The 24,797-nt window shown below is 32.1% G+C and overlaps 1 protein-coding gene and 1 long non-coding RNA gene across 2 annotated transcripts; both read right to left on the bottom strand.

The window, feature by feature from the left end:
- Positions 1-1,425: 1,425 nt before the first annotated feature.
- On the bottom strand, positions 1,426-5,191 carry LOC114186012. Its single transcript, XR_003604957.1, has 2 exons — positions 4,641-5,191; positions 1,426-1,551 (listed from the first exon to the last, which is right to left on the bottom strand). It is a non-coding gene; the product is annotated as an uncharacterized LOC114186012 (long non-coding RNA).
- An 8,683-nt stretch (positions 5,192-13,874) lies between these two features.
- Positions 13,875-14,606, bottom strand: LOC114185933 (chymotrypsin inhibitor 3-like). The gene has a single exon (XM_028073901.1). The coding sequence runs from the start codon at positions 14,558-14,560 to the stop codon at positions 13,982-13,984; it is 579 nt and encodes a 192-aa protein (XP_027929702.1). The 5' UTR covers positions 14,561-14,606; the 3' UTR covers positions 13,875-13,981.
- Between the last annotated feature and the right edge of the window lie 10,191 nt (positions 14,607-24,797).

Here is a 24,797-nt window from a genome sequence, read left to right on the forward strand (position 1 = left end):
TAAGGTGTCCTTGTCCTAGATGTCATTATAATAAATGAGAAACCAGAGACGTTGTGTTTGACCACTTGATTTGCAAGCCGTTTCCAAAAAATTACAAAGTTTGGATTTGGCATGGGGAAACATATGACACAATGCAATCAAGAGACACAGATGTAGTAAATGTGCCATCACAAAATGAAAATCTAGTGATAGATATGATAAATGATGTATTTGGGATGAATAAAAACGATGATGTGGATTATGATGCATATGGAGGACCTTCCAAATTTGTAGAAACCATGCCAAATGAAGAATATGTTGAGTTGCTTAGAGATTATAACCAAGAGTTGTATGAAGGATGTCAAAAGTACTCAAAGTTGTCTTTTCTATTAAGGTTGTATCATATAAAATGTTTGTGTGGTATGAATAACAAGGCTATGACGATGATTTTAGAGTTATTAACAGACATATTTGAATATGGAAAATTTCCTACTTCTTTTTATGAGGCAAAGAAGGTGATACAAAAGCTTGGTCTTAATTATACCAAGATAGATGTTTGCCCAAAAAATTGCATGTTGTGCTAGGGAGAAGATGAAAAATTGGAGAATTGCAAATATTATAATAAATCTATATGGAAGAAAAAAGGTACTAGTGGAAAAAAGAAACTACTAGTAAAGGTATTACGTTACTTTCCCTTGAAACCAAGGTTACAAAGATTACTCATGTCTCCAAAAAACAACAAAGTCCATGAGATGGCATATTTTAAACAATAACCTAGATGAATTGTTGAGACATCCAAGAGATGGTAAAGCATGGAAGAGTTTTGATCAACTTCACCCTGAGTTTGCTCTAGAACCTAGAAATGTTCGCCTTGGCCTTGCAATAGATGGCTTCAATCCTTATCGAACCATGAATAATAGTCATAGTATATGGCTAGTGATTTTAACTCCATACAACAAACCTCCTTGGGAGTGCATGAAACAATCATCTTTTATTCTTTCTATGATAATTCTAGGAAAAAAATGCTAGGAAACAAGATAGATGTGTACTTACAACCTTTAGTGAAAGAGATGAATGAGCTATGGGCAGAAGGAGTTGAAACATAAGATTCTTTTTCAAACAAAGTGTTTGTATAGACATGTCAAAGTGAGCCAACCCGGCTCACACGGGTTGGCTCACCACTGGTCGGGTTGGAAATTGTTGAGCTCAACCCGGCTCACTTTCTGGTGAGCCAGAAATTTTTCAACCCGGCTCAACCCACCACGGGTTGGTGGGTTAAGTGGGTTGGCTCACTAACCCGTATAAAAATTAAAAAAAAAGATTTAAAAAAAAAAATCATATTTGTAATTTTTTTTCTTCTCTTTTTTTATCTATTGCTGAATAATGCCTATAAAAAAATTGGTGATTTATGAGATGGATGTTATGCACCACAAACAAACAAAAATATACAAAATAGTAAGTCCCATGGCAAAATGAGTTAATAACAAACACAATGTTTGAAATTTCATGTGCTTCCTGTGGACCTAATCATCTACAATCTTATACAATCTGATTGGAGAAGCCATGATCATCCTGTTACAAAAAAAACTAACTTCTTCACTCTATTTCTTCAAGTTCCATATTCCATAACATGAAGCTTTCCAAATTGACTATGCCCCTGCTTATAAAAGAAACCAAATAATAGAGATTTTGGCCCAAGTAATAAAAAACACATGCATAATGATGATAATAAAAACAAAAAATCTGATAATGTGATTTACTGCACTCAAGATTTACTGCACGTATAATTCTAAGGTTAAATTAAGCTCCACATATCACAACAACAAGGAACAAGTGGCGCAAGCAAATTCCAATTTTGTTACAATACATGTATAAGTTGGAGAAACAGAAAAATAGTTTCCTTACCTACAATTATTGTTCAAGAGGTACATGAGAGTCATGGATTGAAAAGTCTAGAACAATTTCCTCTTCTTTTTTAGCATCTTCATTATCTTCATCTTCAAAATTAAGAACAAATTATTAACAAATGATATAATGTAGAATAAGAAGTATGATGTCAAAAAAAGATTGAAAAGTTATATAAATTAAATTACCAATATTTTCAAAGCCATGTAACCAATTTTGAGTTAAAATGAGAGCTTGAACATTGTCAGGAAGAAGATTAGATCGATACTTGCTAAGCACTTTACCACCAATGCTAAATGCAGACTCACTAGCTACAGTTGTTATTGGAATACTTAGCACCTCGCAAGCTAGTCAACATAGATTTGGATAACGTTCTTGTCGATCCTTCCAATAGCTCAAAACATCTAACTTTGGAAAATACTTTGGCTCAAGTGGTGTTTCTGTTAGATACAGATCAAATTCAGACTTGCCAGTTACATTCACATTTTGGCTTACATAATTGATATATTCCTATAACAATATAAAGCAAACATAAAAATTGGTTAAAATAAATATAAGATAATAATAAATAACAAAATTAGTTACGAATAATGATTAACTAACTTACATTATATGGATCAATCTCTTGGTCTTCTTCCATGTTCAAATGTTCTTCTGTTGAACAAGTGAATTGAGAACTTGATGCATTGGACGAATTTGACCTCACACTCACATATTCTTCAAAGAGTTTGTACATCTTTCCTTTTATATGATTAAGCTTTTCATCACAAGTGGAAGGATCAAGTTTTGAATAATAGAATCAGAGTGCTTCAAGTTTCATTCGTGGGTCAAGAATCATGGCAATTGAAAGAATGGTACTATATTCACTCCAATACTTATCAAATTTATCCATCATCCTTTTTGCCATGTCTTTCATTAAAGGATCATCACTCCTTAGAGTATCCCTTAGAAACCACTCAATTTTCCATACTTGCATAAAATATTCATTAGAGGTTGGATAAGATGTGCCTGAAATCAAATTGGTTATCTTATAAAATGGCCTTAAAAATTCACACATCCTTTCAGCTCTTTTCCACTCTTCATTTGTTGGACAATGTTTAAAGTTTCTATCACGTATAGTGAAACTTCCAAAAGCTCGACGATACTTAAGACCACTCTCAAGCATAAGAAAAGTGGAATTCCATCTAGTAGGAACATCTAACCTTAAGCCCACTTTAGTATCAATGCCCCTTACTTGAACAACACATTCAGTAAATGTTATTTTTCTTGCCTCCGACCCTTTCACATATTTAATGCTTTCTCTAATTTTGTGCAAAGCAACTTCAGCCACTTTTAAACCCTCTTGCACTATTAGATTCAATATATGAGCACAACACCTCACATGAAAAAATTCACCCTCACACAATAAGCTATTTTGTAAGCTTAATTGTTCACCCAAAATTTGTTGCATACGATCATTAGCAGTAGCATTGTCTAAAGTTATAGAAAATATTTTCCTATCAATCCCCCAGTCAGTCAAACATTCAAACACTTTATTTGCTAAATCATGACCCGTATGTGGAGGTTCCATTTTACAAAAGGCAAGAATTTTACTATTCAATTTCCAGTTGTTATCAACAAAATATGTTGTTAAACAAATATATCCCTCTTGAGTACAAGCAGTCCAGCAATCTGAAGTCAAACAAATCCGATTATGACATTGATGCATTTCATATTTCAATTTCTCCTTCATCTCAAGATGGAATTTCCACAAATCAGAAACAGTTGTATTCCTACTTACATGCTTCACATCAGGATTCAAATATGAAAGCAATTCTCTAATCCATTTGTACTCAACAAACTTAAATGGCAAACCATGTTTAACAATTGCCATTGTCATAATCTCTCTAATGTGCTTGTGATCAAGTTCCCTACCCCTTAACTTTCCCATATTATCAATTATCATCCCACCTACATCTTTATACTTTGGGGTAACATTGCACTTTTTCAAATGACGCAAGAGTGTAGAAGTACCTATTTTAGTGCCACCAATTACATATTCTTGCCCACATGCATTACATTTGGCCTTCTCTTTACCATCTTTCACTCCAACTTTTGTAAAATATTTCCAAACTTCAGAGGTAGACGTCTTAGCTTTCTTAGTTTCTTTTTGAACCTCATTATCTTCATTATTAACAGAAGGTGGCTCTTGCTCATTAACACTCTGATGAATAGTTTCAGATTCCATGTTGCACATTACTAACAAGAACAATCAACACATAAACAAAACTGACCAAAAACATGACACGAATAAGTACATTATTAGTAAAAGCTAAGCTAACTAGAGTTGAGCTTTGTTCAAGTTGAGATCCTTTCCAGCGCTTTCCTACAACACTCTCCTGCAACAGTAAGTACATTATTAGTAAAAGCTTCTGCCATAGATATGCAACACTCTCACAACATCATACCAATATCGCAGAAACAGAATCATAGATATGAGACTAATAGTCTGCAAAACTCCCTTAGCAGAAACATAATCATACATAATTACACATATAAATACAAGTTTAGAATGAATATTACAGTGGCCAATTTAGATCTTTCTACAATTTAAAAACTTGAACACATTTAGTAGCATTGCCAGTAGTAACTGATGTTTATGTGAACGTAATAACTGTAGGTGATGAAACTGTATGTGAACGTAATTACAGTGGTCACTGATGTTGCAGAACATATTATCAGGATTGAAGAAAACAAAGAAAGGGAAAGAAAGAAACCTGAAAGTGGCTAGGCACAGGAGCAGCACGAGCAAAAGAAGCGTCGGCTCGACCACCACCGAACGGCCGGTACCAACGTCGACCACCGCCGCCAAAGAACGACCGGCAACCACCACCTCTGGGCACCACCGCCACGAACACGAGTGAGAGGGAAGGGAAGTGCGAGTGGGTCGAAAATGAAAATGAGAACAAAATTAGGTTAGGGATTGGGTTTTCTCTCGACGCGACCACCACCGAACGGCCGCCACCAACGTCGACCACCGCTGCCAAAGAACGACCGACGACCACCACCTGTGGGCACCACCGCGACGAACACGACTGAGAGGGAAGGGAACTGCGCTGTGTGGGTCGAAATTGAAAATGAGAAGAGGACTAGGTTGGTTGCGGATTGCGTTTTTCCTCAGCTCGACCACCACCGAACGGCCGCCACCCAACGTCGACCACCGCCGCCAAAGAACCACCGACGACCACCACCTATGGCACCATCGTCGCGACAGGGAAAGGGAAAGGAAAAGAGAAAGGGAACTGTGCGCTGCGTGAAAAATGAGTTAGGGATTGCGTAAATTTTTTTCAGATTCTGAAAAATATTAATTTTAAATAATTAATTTTATTAAATTAGGTTTTTTTAAATATAGGTGGGTTGGTGGGTCAGCTCACCATAACCCGGCTCGAACCCGCATAGCCCGTCGGTTAAGTGAGCTCAACCCGTTTTGACCCATTATCACAAAAAAAAAATCCCAACCCGACCCGGCTCAAACCCGTGGTGAGTCGGGTTGGCTCACGGGTTCTGGCTCACATTGACATCTCTATGTTTGTAATGCGAGCGTCTCTCATGTGGACAACTAGTGATTTTCCTAGACTTTGTACTCTATCTTGGTGGAATACTTATACTGGTTATGCTGATCCAACTTGTAATTTTGACGTTTTTCCTTGTCGATTAAGACGTAGTAACAAGTGGTGTTTCATGGGTCATCGACGCTTTTTAAAGAGAAGTCACAAATTTAGATTGATGAAAAAACAATTTGATGGCACAATTGAAGAAAGAGGTGCTACAAAATTATTATTTGGGTTAGAAATTTTGAAACAACTTGATGTCATAACATTTGATAGCAATCTTGAGTCAAGTAGTAAAGGAAACCAATGGAGAAGAAAAAGCATATTGTTTAATCTTCCTTATTGGAAGGACAATCTTTTACGTCATAACCTTGATGTTATGCATATTGAGAAGAATGTGTGTGATAATCTGTTGTATACAATGCTCAAAGATGAAAAATCAAAAGATTATCTTCAAGCTCGTCAAGATCTAAAAGATATAGGGATAAAAGAAGACCTTTGGCCGGATGAAAATTAAAAATACATTCCTTTGTTATTTACAATGACAAGAGAACAAAGAAAGATATTTCTCAATACATTCAAGAATGTGAAGATGCCAGATGGTTATTCAAGTAACATATCTCGTTGTGTTGATGATGAAAACTATAAGATATTTTGCTTTAAGAGTCACGATTCTCACATCCTCATGCAAAATTTACTTCCAATAGCTATTCAAAATGTTTTGCCTGACCATGTGACTGCAGTGTTGGTAGATTTTTCCTCATTTTTCAAGGAGTTATGTTGTAAAAGATTAAATATCTCAGATCTTGACAAGTTACAACATCGAATTGTGCTTACTCTTTGCCATTTGGAAATTCTTTTACCTCCATCATTCTTCATTATGATGGTCCATTTAACTTGTCATCTTGTAGAAGAAGTGAAATTAGGAGGAGAAGTCTATTATCGTTGGATGTATCCAATTGAAAAGTAAATACATGTAGTTATGTTTAACCTATTTATTTTGATTAAAATATTGGTTAAATTATGTTTTTTTGTAGAATGTTAGGACATTTGAAGTCCTTTGTACGAAATAGAGCACAACCTGAAGCATCTATAAGTGAAAGTTATTTAGCTGAAGAGACTCTCACTTTTTACTCATTGTATAAAGAAGTTGAATATATTCCTTCTATGTCGACCCATCCACATGTTCCTCCACTTATGGCTCCTACTCCACATCCACATATTCCTCCTCCTATGGCTCCTACCTCACATCCACATGTTCCACCTCTAGTGGATACTACTCAACAACCACATGCAGGACGTGAGTCGAGTAGAGTATGGACTGTACATGTTATAGGTAATTTTAAGTTTTATTCTACTTATAAATAAGAATTTATAAATTTTTTTAAAATTTCTTCCTAATTATGTCACCATTTGATAGATGAACAAGGAAATACAAAAAAAAAATTCAGTTGACGAAGCCAGGTGTATTTGAGATGCGTCATGGTGAACGTATAATTGTGCCATTTGATAGACAATTACGAGCCTATGGAGAAGCGACTTCACTTCTTTCTTCAACATGTGGTCGTATTACTACAAATTCAAACAATGTTCTCATTAACCTTGATAGTTGGCCAAAGGTTCCAAAGTCATACAAGGATGATTGTTTTAACATTTTAAAGGTACATGTTGAGTATAATGTGGTTAACTTTGCTATTCTTGAATGTTTTTAGCTCTAATGCATTTCTATGATTGATTTTAGTTCTTCTATGATTTTTACCAATTACAATTTTCCTTGAAACAATTTGCACGGATTAGAATGTAGATTGACATTTGTTCCTTTTTCATTTCGGTTGTTATTTCTTATCATGTTTGTAGATTCATCATTTCTTCTTTTTTTCTACAATTTTATATACTAACTTTTTTTTTCTTTTTTAGAATTTATTTCATTTCTAGGCATAAAAAAGGTCTGCTGAACGTTATTGTTCCCTTTGCATGTCAAATAAGTATAGAAATGAAAAGATGAATTTGTGGAACCGTGTTTATGATACTTCATTATCAAGAGAACAATTAATTGCTAATGTCCCTGATGGTATTCAAAAAGATCAGTGGTCTTCATTTGTTGATTATCATCTCAGTGAAGAGTATAAGGTAGTTTTCATAAATGATTGTTATGAATAACTATTTTTTTGTCTTTTCTTTTAATTAATAACTTTCTTGTCTCAGAAATTAAGCAAGAGAAATATTGAAGTTAGAAAAGCGCAAAAGATTCCTCATACTGGTGGTGCAAAGCTTTTGTCTACAAAACAACATGAGATGGTAATTATTTGTTCATTGTTGAGTTTAATTAAAATTCATGGAGTGTTTTATTGTTCTTATATGCTCATATTTATTAAGAAGTAAACCTTGGACGTGCTGTGGGTAGAGGAGAGTTGTATATTGAGACTCATAAGAAAAGAAATGAGTCTTATGTCAATGAAGAGGCAAGGTCTATTGCGGTAAGTTTAGTTAAAGTATTTATAAGTTCTTATAATTTTGCAATATGTTTTCACTCTGATTTTTATATACTGTTACAATATACTAATTTTTCATTTGTATTCTGTGATTGGGATTTAGATAAAGTTGAATGCAACAAATTTGTTTGTTTGATAAAATATTCAATTGTTAGATCACAGACTGGTGTATATAGTTATTTACTGAATCTTTAAAAAAGTTCTAAAATGATTGATGTTAGAAGAACTTAATGCACGAAAGGTATTCATTTTAAAACAGTTATTTCAAGATCCAACTAAAATTACTGTTGTAATATTCATGCATTCTTTGTCTTTGAGTATGTTGGGTTATATTGCAGAAGTGCCCTAGTTAATATCAAGGAGCTTTTGCTTTCACTCCCTTCCCGAAACTCTAATTCTATTTTTTCGGTATTAATTGGAACTATTTTTATTTGTTCTTTCCATCATTAATATTAGTAGTACAATGGCAGTTGTCTTTTATTATAGTTTATGACTGAAATGTAGAAGAAATGATATTTTTCAAATTAAATAAAAATGTAGGTTAAGTAGCTGATCTAAGTAGTTGTCTTTTATTATAGTGTATGAATGAAATGCAAAAGAAATGATATTATTCCATGTCTATAGCCTACCTTTTCTTATCCTACTCCTTTTCTGTTTTAATTTGCAAATATCAGACTATTCATAAGCTTTTGGACTTACTTAGTCTGCTCTAGGTAGGCTATTACTTTTTGCAGCTGTGTGGTTTCTTCATGTACCTTCCTAGGGGTGCTCAATATGTTTAAAATGCCCATGTTTTCACTGTAAATTTAGTAACATTTTTTATAAGAACAATATTCAACTTGATTTCTATATTCATCTTTTAGTTTTAGTTTCAATATTTCATCGTGTACTTTTATATTTACAGGAGAAAATGACACAAGAAATGAGTCAAAGTGTTAATTCTAATGAGATCTCAGTTGATGATTGTGTTAGTAAAGTGTTGGGAAAGGATCATTCTGGACGTGTATGTTGCTTAGGATTAGGAGGTCTTCATAGTGTTGCATTTCAATCCAAGACTAGATTTAGTAATGCAGGGCACAATTTCTCAAATTCTGGTTCAGTTGAAAGTTCACAATTGAAAGAGGAAGTTATTTGTCTAAAGGAAAAGTTACTAACTTCTGAAGAAAATTTAAAGACATTAAAAAGTGTCACGGTTGCATACATCCAAATGAAGGAAGGGCATATTCCTCATGAGTTGGGTGTCATGTTTGGTAATGAGAGTAATGTAATTGTAAGTGCTTTATATTTTGTGTGTATAATTTAATATCTTAAGTATTATTTCTAAATATGCTAACATGATATGATTTTAAATTTTAATTTCACAAGATGAATAGAGTGGTCAAGAACTACCAACATCACGAGGAGGATCATCACTTGATAGTAATTTTCATGGAGTTTGACATATATGTTATGATATTCCAAGACTTAGTTATATTAATTTGACATATATCCTATTACATATGTTAGGATCTTTTCAATCCTTCATTTTGCACTTTATAATTTGTAATTTGCATTGTAACATATTATTTCCTTGCTTACTGGCTAAAAGTATTTGGGATTTTGTAGTGTTGTTTGGTGTAGTTATTGGTAGAGTTAATGAAAAATCTAGATCACTCTTTTATGGAGAAAAAAGAATACAATGATTTTGATTAGGCAGGTAAATATTTGTAAAGAGCATGTTGTCCAAGCTTCTTCATTAACCATACCAATGTGGAAAGACTTTCACATATATTTAATAATTCAATAAATGAGTAAATAAAGAATAATAGGACTTGCAAAGTAGAATGTTTTTTTGTAATAAATAAGTAAATAAAAAATAATTTTTAATAAAATAGATCATGGAAATATTGGTTAACATATGAATGAAAAACAATTACTAAATACTTTTAGAATATTTAAAAGAATTAAAAATATTTTAAGCATTTTTTTATGATTTTCATTGTCAAAATATGATATATTTTGTAGTAGTTTTTAACTGTCAAAATATGATATTTTTTTCACGGTTTTTAACCGTCTAAATACGATATATTTTGTGGCAGTTTTTAGCTATCAAAATATAATATATTTTGTAGCGGTTTTTGACCGTCAAAATATGATATATTTTATGGCGGTTTTTAACCGTTAAAATATAATTAAATATTATAAAATAAAAGTTAATTTTGTAGCAGTTTTTAACCGCTGGTAATTTCTTTTTTCTTTTTTGACAGCAATACCAGCAGTTAATTTTTTTTTGTCACAAACTGTTTTTGACATGCGTAATTTTGACGGTTTTTAACCGCTAAAACTAATAATTTTAACCGTCACAAATGTCTACTTTTTTTGTAGTGCATTATAATGTTAGTGAATGTCTTAAAACAACCTTAATTGCCTCTCTTTTTTCATAAATCCTAATTCACTCTTTCACTCTCTAAAGGTGTCGTCTTCTACTCTGCCACTTCTTACCTTCTTAAAACAACCATAATTTTCTACTGCCACTTCATCCTTGCACTTCTTTCCTTCTCAAACGTAGTCGTCGTCACCACTACGCGAAGCCCTTCCAACGTAGTCGTCGCCACCACTACAAGAAGCTCTCCAACGCTATCGCCACTGCAAATTTCTTTTTTCTTTCAAGGGTTTCTTCGTCTTTATGGATCTCGTCTTCTCCAATGATGTTTCACGCCTTCGTCGCTAGCCGACACCGTTTCGCCTCAGCCTTGAGCGACGGTTTGTTCATCAATTTCATCTCCGTGAACATCCACCACGTCACATCACTACTTTGCTTTCTACTGCTTCTTCTCCGTCGGTTTGAAACTTCACGTGAGGAACATGAACTCTAACTGTTTATATATATTGTTTTAATTTTTCTGGATATGTGATGTGTAGATGAATGCTATTGTGGAGGATTCATTTTTTGTTTGTATTTTTTTAATTTTTCTATATATGTGATTTATAGGTCATTGTTATTGTGGATGATTCTACTTTTGTTTGTATTTTTTAATTTTAAATTTGTTTTTGGGATCTATGGTGTTGTTATTGTGGTGGATTCTATTTTTCATTTTTTATTGTTTGTGCATGTGGTATGTATTTTTCTGGAAAGATAGTGGTTTATGGAAATGATTTTTTTTGTTGAAGCAATCTAGAATTGTTTCCGATGAAGTTAACTATCATTGGTTTAATCACATGGAAGTGGAAGGATTTGCCATCTCATGATGGTTTTGGTGTTTTGGATTAAATTAAAGCATTCAGAACAATAAAGTTCCAATAAATATCACTCTAAAAAAAAATTATAAATTCTAGCCAAAAGAAAAAAATATAATTTCGAACAAAAAATATAATTTCTAAATTTTAACTAAAACTATTCTAAATTCTACCCAAAAGAAAAAATTTATTTTCGAAAAAAAAATAGTACTGAGAAAAGAAATTAGTAATATACAACTATCATGGACTTTATCGACAAATATTTTTGTTGGTAATTACTGACGAAATTATTATTTGTTGGTAAAATTTATAGATGAAGGTATTATCGAAGGATTTTTGGTCGTCAGAAATCCGTCGGTCATTTTAATTTATCGACAGATTTTAAGCATTATTGACGAATTATGACCATCGATAATATCAATTTTTCTTGTAGTGAAAGAGAGAAGAATGAGTTTCGAGCAAACAATAAAATCTAAAATTTGGAGCAAACAATAAACCGCGTGAAGAATGTAAGACAATATTTTAAAATTTTTAGTTGGAATTTAAAATTATGAAACTAAATAATTTAATTAACTACGATATATTAATATAAAATTTAATTCTTATGAAGGTGGTGGTGGTTTGTGGTGGGGGTGGTAGTGGTGATGATGGTGGTGGTGATGTTGGTTATGGTGGTGGTGGAGGTTCTGGTGATGGTGGTGGATGTGGTGTTGATGGTGGTATTGGTGGTGGTGGCGATGCTGCTCTTGTTGATGGTAAAGGTTGTGGTGGTGGTGATAGATGTGGTGCTGATGGTGGTGTTTGTGGTGGTGGTTATGGTGGTAGTGGAGGTTGTGGTGGTGGTGGTGGATGTGGTGCTGATGGTGGTGGTGGTAGTGGTTGTGGTTGTAGTGACAGTAATGTTGTTGTTGATGGTGGTGGTGGAGGTGAGAGGAAACAAACTTATGAGTTGCCACAAATTGTAAAAGTAAAAATTCAGTTATTTTATAATTTATATTCAATGTTAATTTAAAAATTTTATCATCTTAGTTTAATCTAATTAAATAATTTTATGAAAAAATTACGTGTATGGTTTAGCGACCAAAAATATCCGGTGACTAAATATCATATTAAATATATTTTATAAAATAATAATTTTATTGGTTGATAATCCATGGCTAAAACATTTCACATGAAATAATACTTTAGCGACTGAAAATATTTGGTAGCTAATTATCATATTAAATGTATTTTACAAAATAAAATTTATTCCGGTCGCTAAATCGGTGACTAAAACATTGAATATTAAATAATGTTTAGCGATCGAAAATATTCAGTGGCTAATTACATATTAAATATATTTTACAAAATAAAAATTATTTTGGTCGCTAAATTGGTGGCTAATTACCATATTAAATATATTTTACAAAATAAAATTTATTTCGGTCGCTAAATAAGTGGCTAAAACATTATATATTAAATAATGTTTAGCGACCGAAAATATTCGGTGACTAATGACCATATTAAATATATTTTACAAAATAAAATTTATTTTGGTCGGTAAATCGGTGGCTAAAAAATTATATTTAGAGACTAGAAATGTTCGATCACTATTTCAGTTGTTATAGTAATACATATTATTGTACATTTATTCAGTCCCTAAATCTGTGACTATTTGCGACTACAATGATTCGGTAGCTATTTTAGTCACAATTTGCGACGAAATTATTTTAATGACTAATATTGGTGGCTAAATTGTATTTTTCTAGTAGTGAAGAGAGAAGGGAAAAATATGATAGAGCACAAGCTCGTATCTTTACAGAAAGAATCCCCGACTCTACTAATATCTCATTCATGGTTCTAGTTGTATTTTGGTTAAGTTCTTTAATTATTTCTACTTTAGAAAAAATATTATTTTGTTGACCAGTACAACCCCGACTAAATATTAAATATATACTTTTTTTTGAAAAAAGTAAGAATTTTCCTGATGGTTATAATAGCCACTAAACATCACAAAAATAAAAAATTAATTTAGAGGCGGTTAAAACCACCACTAAATATTGAATATATTTTAAAAATAAAAGTTATGATTTTATGAGTAGTTGTAATTAATTTAAAGGCTATTAAAATCGACTCGAATAGTTTTAGTGGCAATTATTCTAGTGATTATATTAAACCTACATTATGATACTTTTGTAGCATCAAATTCTATGTCTATTTACTGACGAAAAATAGAATAGTGACGATTTTAATCGTCACTAAGCAACCAATTTAATAGATGTTAAAAATTATTTTTTTTATAGTTGTTCTTGAATACTTTAAACAAATAATAATATTTCAACAATTTCTATTTTAAATAAAATTACTTTATAACTTTAATTTAATAATGTAATAAGTATACATTAAGTAAGATAGTTTGTAAATTTTATCAATATATTATTATACGAGAGTTTTAAGAGTATACTATTCAATTTACTCTACAACTTTATTAATTAACATTTTAATAAAAAAATATAGTTATATAACAGATATATATTTTGCTAAAAAATAGTTGTCTGGAGATATAGTTTTTCAAGTTTTAATGTATATGAAGGAAAGTTTGGAAAACGTAACCTTTCTCATTTTAGACACTGGTTTTGTTTTGATGAAAAGAAATAAGGAGGTAATCCAAACCAATAGCTTTAGAGCGAAAGGATAAAATTGACTATGGTGGTCCGCAAATATGAAAGTTAGAACAACCAAACACTGGTTATTTTATTTACCATGCATTAGTTTATTACACCCAAAGCATATAGTTTTCACAAGAAAGTACTCGATTGTTCATGCATCAGCAGATGTTGGTGGAACACGCTTAAGATAAAACTCGTATGGCTCGTCCTGAGTGACAGCCAAAACCCAGTTCCCATTCCTAACAACGCGAACATTACCGCAGAAGACGCCTTCTTCACAGAACAAAAGCTTGTACGTGTTGGTTTCAGCTTTAGCTTTTTTAATAAAGAAGGAACCTGAGACTGTATGTGGGTAGCCTTGAACTTTAACGAGGGTTCCTTCAGGCAGACCCTCAACAACGCTCCACTCACGATTAGTATGTTCGAAGCTAAGGGTCACCTGACCTTCAGGGAGAAATTCGGTACGGATTGGGGATGAAATGATAATTGGAAGCCCATTATCGCCCTTGAAGGGAGATTGCACAACAGAGAGAGGGATAGATTCGTTATCCGTTTGGAGTGCTCGAATTCCACCGCCGGGGGCTCCTAAACCTGACGGCAATATATAGAATATGCCACCATTTTTAACGATGTTGCCATCCCCGTCCGTGACAGGTTGAGCAGTGGTTGAAGGAGGGTAGAAGGTTAGGGCAGAAAAAAGGAAGAGAGCAAAAAGCGTTGCACTCGCCATTTCTTTGACTGGCTATGAAACAGATTAAGGTTTTTCTCTTCTTTTCAGTTGTGTGAATAATCGAAGCTAGGAGAATCCATTTATAGAGCTACATCCTGCTGATAAGATCAACTCTTTTGTCGATGGGCATGAATAAAATATCGTAAAACTTTTAAACATGTGAAAAAGATGAAATAAAATATATGTTTGGATTTGCTCTACAGTAAGTTTCTTAAAACTTTAAGGATTTATAATCCATTTATAGAGCTACCCGATGGTGATAAGGTGAATGGACAGAAATAATTGAAAAAATCGTAAGGCTTAATAATGCTTTTCATGATGGTGGCTTAAATGTTATGTTAGTAATTTTTTTTTTTTTAGTTATATGCTTTGGACTTAGTTGATGACATCTAGAATACTAAATATAAGTATTGTCCTTTATAAATATTTTTAGTTTGGCCAAACGTGTTAAATGTTATGATATTATTCTTGAATATATTCAACGGACCATAAGGAATGGTGAATAAATTAACTTTCGGAATTGATATTCTAATTTCTATATTTCCTAGTTGAAGGATTCCTTTTGTAAGGACGTAGGAAAAATACTGTGTAGATATTCTTTGAAAACTTAGTAGGGTTTGTTTAAACTAAGCCGGAGTGATTTTTTTTTTTTAAACATTTTCTCTAAAACATAGTTTCAAAAACTTCTATCAAATGTCAAAAACTCAAAAATGCACTTTCTCCTTGATTCAAATGATACAAGAATAATAAAAGTAATAAAAGATGATATAGAGAGAAGCAAAACACTTGAAGATTTATATTGATTAAAATGAAACTTGATCTTAGATTGAGTGTCACTTTTTTCAACCTTACAAAAACTAGTTCGATTACCAAATGAGAGTTTGCACAATACACACAACACTCTTTAGAGGATATCAATCTTAATCTTATACTTAGTATGAAAGATTTCTACCCTCACGACTCTTAGACTCTTTTCAAGAAGATCTTGGTCTCTATCCATTTGACTATCCACGGAAATGCATAACTTTATCAACTCTAGTACAACCACTCACAAAACAGAAAACAAAGTTAAAAACAATCCTTAAAATATAGAAGGAAATAAATTCACAACATTTGTTAATTTTGAAATCTACAGAGTCCTAGAAAAGGTTTATTCATCTCAAAAAACAATTGAATAGCACTTCCTTTGGATGCTTGTAAAAGTTGCTAGCAAAGACACTTATTTTCTTTTTATATAGATCTCAAAACCCAATTCAAAAAAAGTTAAAGCATTTAATCAATTATATTAGATGATAATCGATTATTCTAATCGATTAAAAAACAGTTACAACGTCTTTAAAATTAATCAATTATTTATATCTATAATAATCTCAAACCAGTTTTACATTGGAGTTTTAATTGAATTAAATTATCATTTTCTTTCATTACTTTTACAACTTTAGTTTAAAGTTTCTACAATTCCTATATAATGCCTTCCTACCCATTTTTCAATTTTGATCTAGAACCATGTTCTTAGGCAATGCTTGAGCAATTTTGATCTTGCATTTTATCTAGACTTAGTTTTTGGTTCACGATTAAGGAATTATAATTTGTATAGAAAAAGATGAAAGAAGGATCAAAATAAGATTGCAAGGCTAACTATACAAACTAAAACTTAAGTAACTTAAGTCGTGATTTCTTCGGCAATCACACCATTTGTTGACAGCCATATATTTGCATTAAGGCCAATTAAGGCCAACAAAATGAAATGGTACGTGTTAAGTTTTATATCGTAAAATTAAACTTTACTAAAAATAATTGCAAATGGGAGAAATTTAAAATGTAAAATGAAATGTATCAAAATGGAGCTAAATTTTTACTATGAAAATCAATTTACAAAAGACTATGAATGAAGGAAAAATGAAAGAATGCCTAAATATATGTCGGTTACTTTGAACACATTATGGACGAACAAGATTGCTTGATAGTCATGAACTCTCTGACTTTCCAGAATTCCTTCCACTCTAACAAAAATCTATTATATCTCTATTCTAAGAATGAAGAAGAAATCGTAGAATGGGGAAAGAAGAGTTCTGAAGAAGAGAAGAAGTAAAACCCGCTTTTTAGAGGAACTAAATCCTATCTACGCATGAGAGAAAAGACCCAACCTTCTGCATCCGCAACTTCAAGAATGACCGTCAAGTCTTATTTAGCTCAGCGCAAACCCCTATTTCGCAACCCAACTTCAATCCCTCAAACCCAACACCTCTGATTCCACTCTAGGTCAAAGCATCATGGGACCACTTTGCATGTTTCAATAGGTCTTATTAGGTTTCCTTACAACACTCTTCAGAGGATATCAACCTTAATCTTATACTAAATATAAAAAATTTCTACCCTCACCACTCCTCGCTCCCTTCGAGAGAATCTTGGTCTCTATCCATTGTTTGACTATCGAGGAAAATGCATAACGTTTTCAACTCTATTACAACAACTCACATAACACAACAACAAAGCTGAAAATAATCCATAAATATAGATGAAAGGAAATCACCACAATAGAACACTTTGAAAACTTGATTCAAAACACTTGTTAATTTTGAAATCTTTATAGTTCTAGAAAAGGTGTATTGATCACAGAAAACAAATGAATAACACTTCTTTTGGTTGCTTATAAAAGTTGTTAAGTAAAGATACTTGTTTTCCTTTTATATAGATCTCAAATCCCAATTTGACAAACAAAAGCTAAAGCATTTAATAGATTATTATATTGTAATCTATTATTCTAATTGATTAAAAGACGGTTACAACGTGATTTGGGAAGATTATCAATAGAATGAGTGAAATGTTGAAGAGTCAAAGATTATCAACAATACCAAATCAATGATTATCTCTTACAATTTATTCATGTATCAAATCAAGTCCAAGTCCAATTATGAAAGTCTATAAATTGAGGGTCTGACATAGGTCAAAAACACACATTTAGAGAGAAAAAAACTTGATATCTCTACACTTGAAGGTATAAGGGTATCTTGAAGGCTGGAGACATTCAATTTCAACATCAGTCTTGTGTTTAATATGTCTAGGCATATCTAACTCCCTCATTCACGATGGTTGGGTGTAATATATTCTTTATTCTTTATTCTCTATGAATTCCACTAATCAATATAATTCTTTTCCATCACTCTTGTGTTCTATTCTTGCTTTAACTGCATGATAATTATTGATTACATATTTGTGGGTATCTAATCATTGGACACGACATTAGAACCTATACTAGAATAAACATAGAGTACATCATTGGTCATTCATAACATCAAACTTTGATCATTAAGGCATGTTACATAAGGCATGAATGTTAGTGTATGAATTAGAAGAATATTGTTTAGTGTTTTTGCTTTGAATTTGGATCATGAAACCCAATCTCTGTGAAAACTACAAGAAAACCAGGAAATAGCGATTGAAAATTCAGTCACTAAATGACTAAAATCAGTCACTAATTGAAATAGTAACCGATTTAGTGACAAACGAAATAATCGATCACTATTTCCTTCGTCACTGTTTTATAGTGACCAAATATGTGACCGAATCAGTGACTGAATCAGTGACCGAATCAGTGACTGAATTAGTGACCGATTAGTGACTAAATAAGTGACCAAATCTGTGACCGAATCAGTGAACGAATCTGTGACTAAATTAGTGACTGAATTTGTGACTGAATCAGTGATCGAATCATTGACTGACTGAATTAGTGACCGAATCAGTGACCAAATCCGTGAGTGAACTTGTGATGAAATTAACGAATCTGTTACTGAACATGTGACTGAATTTGAACTAAATCTGTGATTATATCTATACAATGAAATCAATGACAAATTTTTTTTTCAATTTCAATTTCCTTTTTTAAATAATATAAATATGATAAATGTTGCATATATATATATATATATATATATATATATATATATATATATATATATATGCAACATGAATAAAGAATATGATGTAATATGTTGCACAATTTGATCATAGTGAGACTAGTTTCACATACATATTTTTCAAAATAATACAATCATTGAAACAAGGTTCATAATGTTGTTATAGAACTAAGGTTTAATATATACAAACAATACAATACAAATAAGATAAAATGTAGATAAGGAGCATAAAGTTTCAAGTCATATTTGAGGAGGTTGAAAGTTCATCTTTTCCATTTAGAGATGTAATATTTTGTTATTTTGCTGAATTTCTTTTTCGTTATTGAACATTCTATCACGAAGATCATCCCTTTCAGTTTGAATTTTCAACAACTCATGTTTTAAATGCTCAATCTCCTCCCTCATCACCTGCACAGATGAAGATGTAGGATCATGATATGATTGTCTCCCAATCGCTTTGGTTGACTAAGATCCAAGCCCATACACCTTGCCTTTGTTAATTCAAGCAACTTTACACCAAAGTTATAATTCATCAGGTGGAGATACTCCTATAGTGGATGCTGATTGGGATTCTTCTTTTCATGCACGAGTGAACTCTGCCTATAAACATCAAAATAAAAATGGCAATACATTGGAAATAATATAGGAAAGACACTGATTTTGGACAATACAACATATTATAATTAATTGTGACTTACATCCACATGTGCTGATCTTTGATCCACCCAAGTTTTGTCCTTCTTCCATTGGTGTGTATGATGAAACAACTCTGATGGTGTAGGAGATTTGCCATTCCACTTTGTCTAAGATAAAGTGAACGAAAATACTATTTTAAAATATGTACTATAAAAGGTTTACTCTAAAATTGGCTAATGCACCAAGTCTTACAACAACCATGCAACCAAGTTGGAACTAAGGTATGTAGAAGTTTATCATTAACATGAGGAACAAACTACTTTAGTATTATCATCAACATGAGTAAACAAACAATTCTAGTATTGTAATATAACACGGATGGTGTTGTAGGATAACAATCAACAAACAAACTTGGACATTTATTTCAAATATAGAGTGCTAATAATTTATTAGATTCTTTAAAATAGAAAGCAAAATAAGTTACCATATTTTCTCCATGTTGTGAAGTACTAATAGAGCCAACAATATGGAGTGAAATTCCAAATCCTTGACTATCTGAAGTTCGATTTGCTTTTGCAACTAAAATTTTCACTTTAAATGGTTTTGATCCCCAATGTTGGCACAAGTTATCCCATACATCTTCCGTAAGCCAATTAGGCTTCCTCAAACTTGCACGAGCTTTATTTAATGAACTTTTCAATATATTTTCACCTCGTATTTCAAAGTTCCTTCTTGCTAACTTGTCATCAGGTGGGAGAAAAGTATATTTTCTCTATAATGAAATAAAAAGAAGAAGTTATAACTACATTAAAACTAGGAAGTCATAAAAATTTTAAGGTTATATATTAGACATACCATGAATTCTGTGAACTACATCTCTCTATTTCTTTTAGGGTTCTTTTTCCAAGATGGCCATGCTTCAGTATAATGGCTTTTGAAGATATCACCAATGGCATTTGCTGCAAAGTATGAAGGCAAGAATCTACACAAAAAGTTAACATTGTTAGAATTTATGTATTTACCTATATCCATCAATTTTCAAAACAGGTTTGTCACTAGTGCTTTGAACATCTGATACATTTTGAACATCATGAGAAGAAAAAGTTTCATGTGTTCGAGGGCTTGATGGTTGTAGACTTTGTGGTGAAACACTTGGTGGAGTATGATTTAATGCTCCAAGTGGTGGAGTAGGATTTGATGCTCCAAGTGGATTAGCAGCATGAACTTCTAATGGAAAAGAAGGAAAACTAGAACTTGCTTTGTGTCGGGGAGTAGGAGCAACATGTTTTCTAATTGAAGGGGCTTCACCAGAATGACCTCGAAACAAAGGAGTAGAACTAACATGTTCTTGAAGTCTTCTAGATAGTGGATGTCCAACTTGTTTTCCATGTGTGTTGTTACTTGGTAACTAATTTAATTAATGCTTTAATGAACGAATTTTCAAAATTAATTTTGTTCGCTTTTTATCTGACATCTATACACAAGAAGAGAAAGTGTTAAAACAAATTGCATATATATATATATATATATATATATATATATATATATATATATATATATAACAAAAGACATGAAAAAGACAATAATATTTGCTAACATTTATTAAATTGTTACCAAAATTAAAATACAAAGATCATTCATCATTCATCATCATCATCATTTTATTCATTAAATTCATGATCATCACTGACATTGTTGTCATCATCATCATTAGATATATATTCATCATCAAAATCACTCTCTTCTTCATACTCGTTTTTAGTGAATTGTGTCTCATCTTCCATGTTATTATGTTCATTATGATTTTCTAATTCATTGTATGCTACTTCTTCATATCCACCTCCAATGTATATTGATCATGAACCATACTTCTTGCTTTTGTTTTAATGACAACCCATCAATCTACCTTTTCCTTAATTTTTTTAGGATAAGGCATATAATATATCTGAATTGCATTTGATGCAAGTATAAAAGGATCATAATTTGAATACCTTCTTCGATGATGAACCTCAACAATATCATATTCCTTATGAACTTTTACACCACGATTCCTTTCAAAATCATCAAACCATTGGAAATTGTATAAAACTATTTTTTTTGTTCTTCTATGTATTCAAGTTGCATAATCTCTTTCATGATACCATAATAATAATTTTCTTCATCTCCGCTATGATCGTCACCCTTAACACAAACTCCATAATTGACTATTTCCTTCCCAATGCTCCATTCTTCTATGTGAAACTTGAAACCATTAACAAAATAAATAGGCAAGTAATAACCTTTTTCCTTGGACCCCATGCTAAGTCATGCAAAAGTTGACTTTCAACCATATTGTTGCTATCATGAACCTATGAGTGATAAGAGAAAATCAAATATAGTCACAAGTGTAAAAACATATTATTAGTGTTAATGATCGTCACCTTTAACACAAACTCCATAATTGACTATTTCCTTCCCAATGCTCCATTCTTCTATGTGAAACTTGAAACCATTAACAAAATAAATAGGCAAGTAATAACCTTTTTCCTTGGACCCCATGCTAAGTCATGCAAAAGTTGACTTTCAACCATATTGTTGCTATCATGAACCTATGAGTGATAAGAGAAAATCAAATATAGTCACAAGTGTAAAAACATATTATTAGTGTTAATGATCGTCACCTTTAACACAAACTCCATAATTGACTATTTGCTTCCCAATGCTCCATTCTTCTATGTGAAACTTGAAACCATTAACAAAATAAATAGGCAAGTAACAACCTTTTTCCTTGGACCCCATGCTAAGTCATGCAAAAGTTGACTTTCAACCATATTGTTGCTATCATGAACCTATGAATGATAAGAGAAAATCAAATACAGTCACAAGTGTAAAAGCATATTATTAGTGTTATGATTGATTTATAATCAATACTTACATAATTTTCAAACCATCTAAGAAAGTCAGAAGCAATCCTAGCCTCAATTTCTCTTTGAGTGATGTTTGGATTTACTGCTTCTAAAAATTGTTCAAATATTCTTAAATTTATACATAACATTATGTTAGTTAGTATATATACATGCATAAAATATACATGTCAAAATTGATGTAGGTACTTACTTAATGAATGGTTGTACTACTTTGCAATTAAGTATTACATGGAAATGTGCAACATCTAATTCTTTATGATTTAAATACCTACTTGAAGAAGTTCCACTAGAGCGACTAGGATGATTAAAAATTGTTGATGTTTGATCCACTTCTTCATTTTCACCTCCATCGTCATTACGACTTACTTTATTTCTCATTTTTTGCATATGAGGGTCAAAATAATATGAACAAAAATGAGAAGTCTCTTGTACCAAATATGCCTCACATATTGAGCCTTCAACACTTGCCTTATTCTTAACCATTTGTTTCAAATTATTCAAATACCTGATATAACATAATAATATAATTCATTACTAATTTCATTGAGGATAAATATGCATGTTTAGTAAATTACCCTCAAATGGATACATCCATTGATATTGAACAAGACCTCCTATTCTTGCTTCATAAGGTAAATGAATATGTACGTGTTTCATTGAGTTGAAGAATGCATGTGGAAATAATCGTTCCATTTACACAATGTAATGACAATATTTTGTTCCATTAGTGACAAATCATCCACTCGCAAACTTGTTGAGCACAAATCTTTGAAGAATTTACTCAACTTAGCTAGAGGTTTCCAAACCTCATTTGGCAATGCACTTAAAGCAATAGGCAACAATTGCTCCATAAATACATGACAATCACGAATTTTCATTCCAATCGTTCTTCCTCGTTCTATGTTCACACACCTACGCAAATTTGAGGCATAACCATCAAGCATTCTCAACTCAGTAATCCATTTATACACAACAACTTTTTGTTCTTTAGATAACACAAACTTTGCTTTAGGCTTCATAAGTTTTGCATCTGGTAGTTGTTGTAATTCTAACTCCTTTCTTCGATAATATATTTTTAAATCCATTCTTGCCTTCATATCATCTTTGGTCTTATCTTTGATATCTATAATTGTATTAAAGACATTGTCGAACACATTTTTTTTAATATGCATTACATCAAGATTATGCCTTAATAGGTTGGAATTCTAGTATGGCAATTCCTATAAAATGCTTTGTTTTATCCAATTATGAGATATACCACAACCATGACAAGAAAATTGTACTTCCCTAGTTACTTTGGGAAAATAGGCAACTTGTTCCCACACATCATTCCCAGACAACATCAAAGGAGGTTGAGAATATTCAACTCTATTCTTCAAAAATGCATTCTTATTTCTTCTATATGCATGATCCATAGGCAAAAATTGACGATGACAATCAAACCAATAAAACTTACGACCATTTTCCAACCAAAAACTCTTTGAATTATTCATGCAATATGGGCATGCCAATCTTCCTGATGTACTGCAACCAGACAACATACCATATGCAGGAAAATCATTGATAGTCCACATTAATGCAACTTTATGATAAAGTTTTGTTTTCTTGATATGTCATATGTTAACACACCTTCAATCCATAATAGTTTTAACTCATCTATCAATGGTTGCAAATAAACATCTATTTTTTCCTTTGGTTTTTTTGGCCTAGGAATAATCAAAGTTAGAAACATGTATGGAGTAGTCATGCATAATTCTGGTGGTAAATTATAAGGATTTAGTATCATTGGCCAACACGAATATGGTTTTCCTGATTGACCATATGGTGTGAAACCGTCAATGCATAACCCCAATCTTACATTTATTGGTTCAACTGTAAAATCAGGAAATATTTCATCAAAGTGTTTCCATGCTTCTCCATCTAACGAATGACACAAAAGTCCTTCCTTTCTTCTATTTTCATAATGCCACCTCATATGTGGAGTATAACTCATTGATGCATATAATCTCTTAAGCCTAGGAATGAGAGGTAAATAATGCATTCTTTTCACAGGAACATCTTTATGTTTATCCCTACCCACTTTTTTTGTCTTGTAATGAGGCTTGTGACAAAACTTACATTCTGTTAATTGTTTATCCTCATCAGAGTAGAATAACATACATCCATCAATACAAGAATCAATTTTTTTGCAGACAAACCAAGTTTTGAAACTAGTTTCAAGGTTCTATAGTAATCTTCTGGTATAAAGTTCTTTGTCGGGTGTGTTTCTTTTAAAAGAGCCAACATTTGATTGAAAGATCTTTGAGACATGTTTCCCTCTAATTTAATTGTCAACAATCTAACAACAACAGATAATTAGGTGATTAGTACATTCTGGCCATAATGGTTTTTGTGAAGCATGCAATAAATCATAAAAAGTTTTTGCTTCAGAATTTGGAAATTCTTAATTTTGTTGACCATAATTATTTGAAAACTCTACACCAACAGCTTCATGGACCATGCAGTCAAAGTCTTGATTATGATCCTCATGTGCACGTGTAGATGAATTTGGATAAGTATTATACACATCACACAAATTTGGATCAATTTCTCCATGACATGTCCAATACTAATAAGAAGGCACAAATCCCCTTTGATTTTTTTTCATTTACTACATGGGCATCTAATTTTACCATTTGACAAGTTTGATTTTTCTAGAGCAAAAGACACAAATTCGTTTACACCATTTAAAAATGCTTCAGTGTACCCCTTTTGCCCAAGTAAGAGTCTGGTATACAT

This window comes from Vigna unguiculata, chromosome 5, assembly GCF_004118075.2.
Source record: "Vigna unguiculata cultivar IT97K-499-35 chromosome 5, ASM411807v1, whole genome shotgun sequence".
In the NCBI taxonomy this organism is placed as follows: Eukaryota; Viridiplantae; Streptophyta; class Magnoliopsida; order Fabales; family Fabaceae; genus Vigna; species Vigna unguiculata.

Bases quoted from the DNA above. Each gene is read 5' to 3' on its own strand.
- LOC114185933 (XM_028073901.1), bottom strand. From the start codon at position 14,560: ATGGCGAGTGCAACGCTTTTTGCTCTCTTCCTTTTTTCTGCCCTAACC.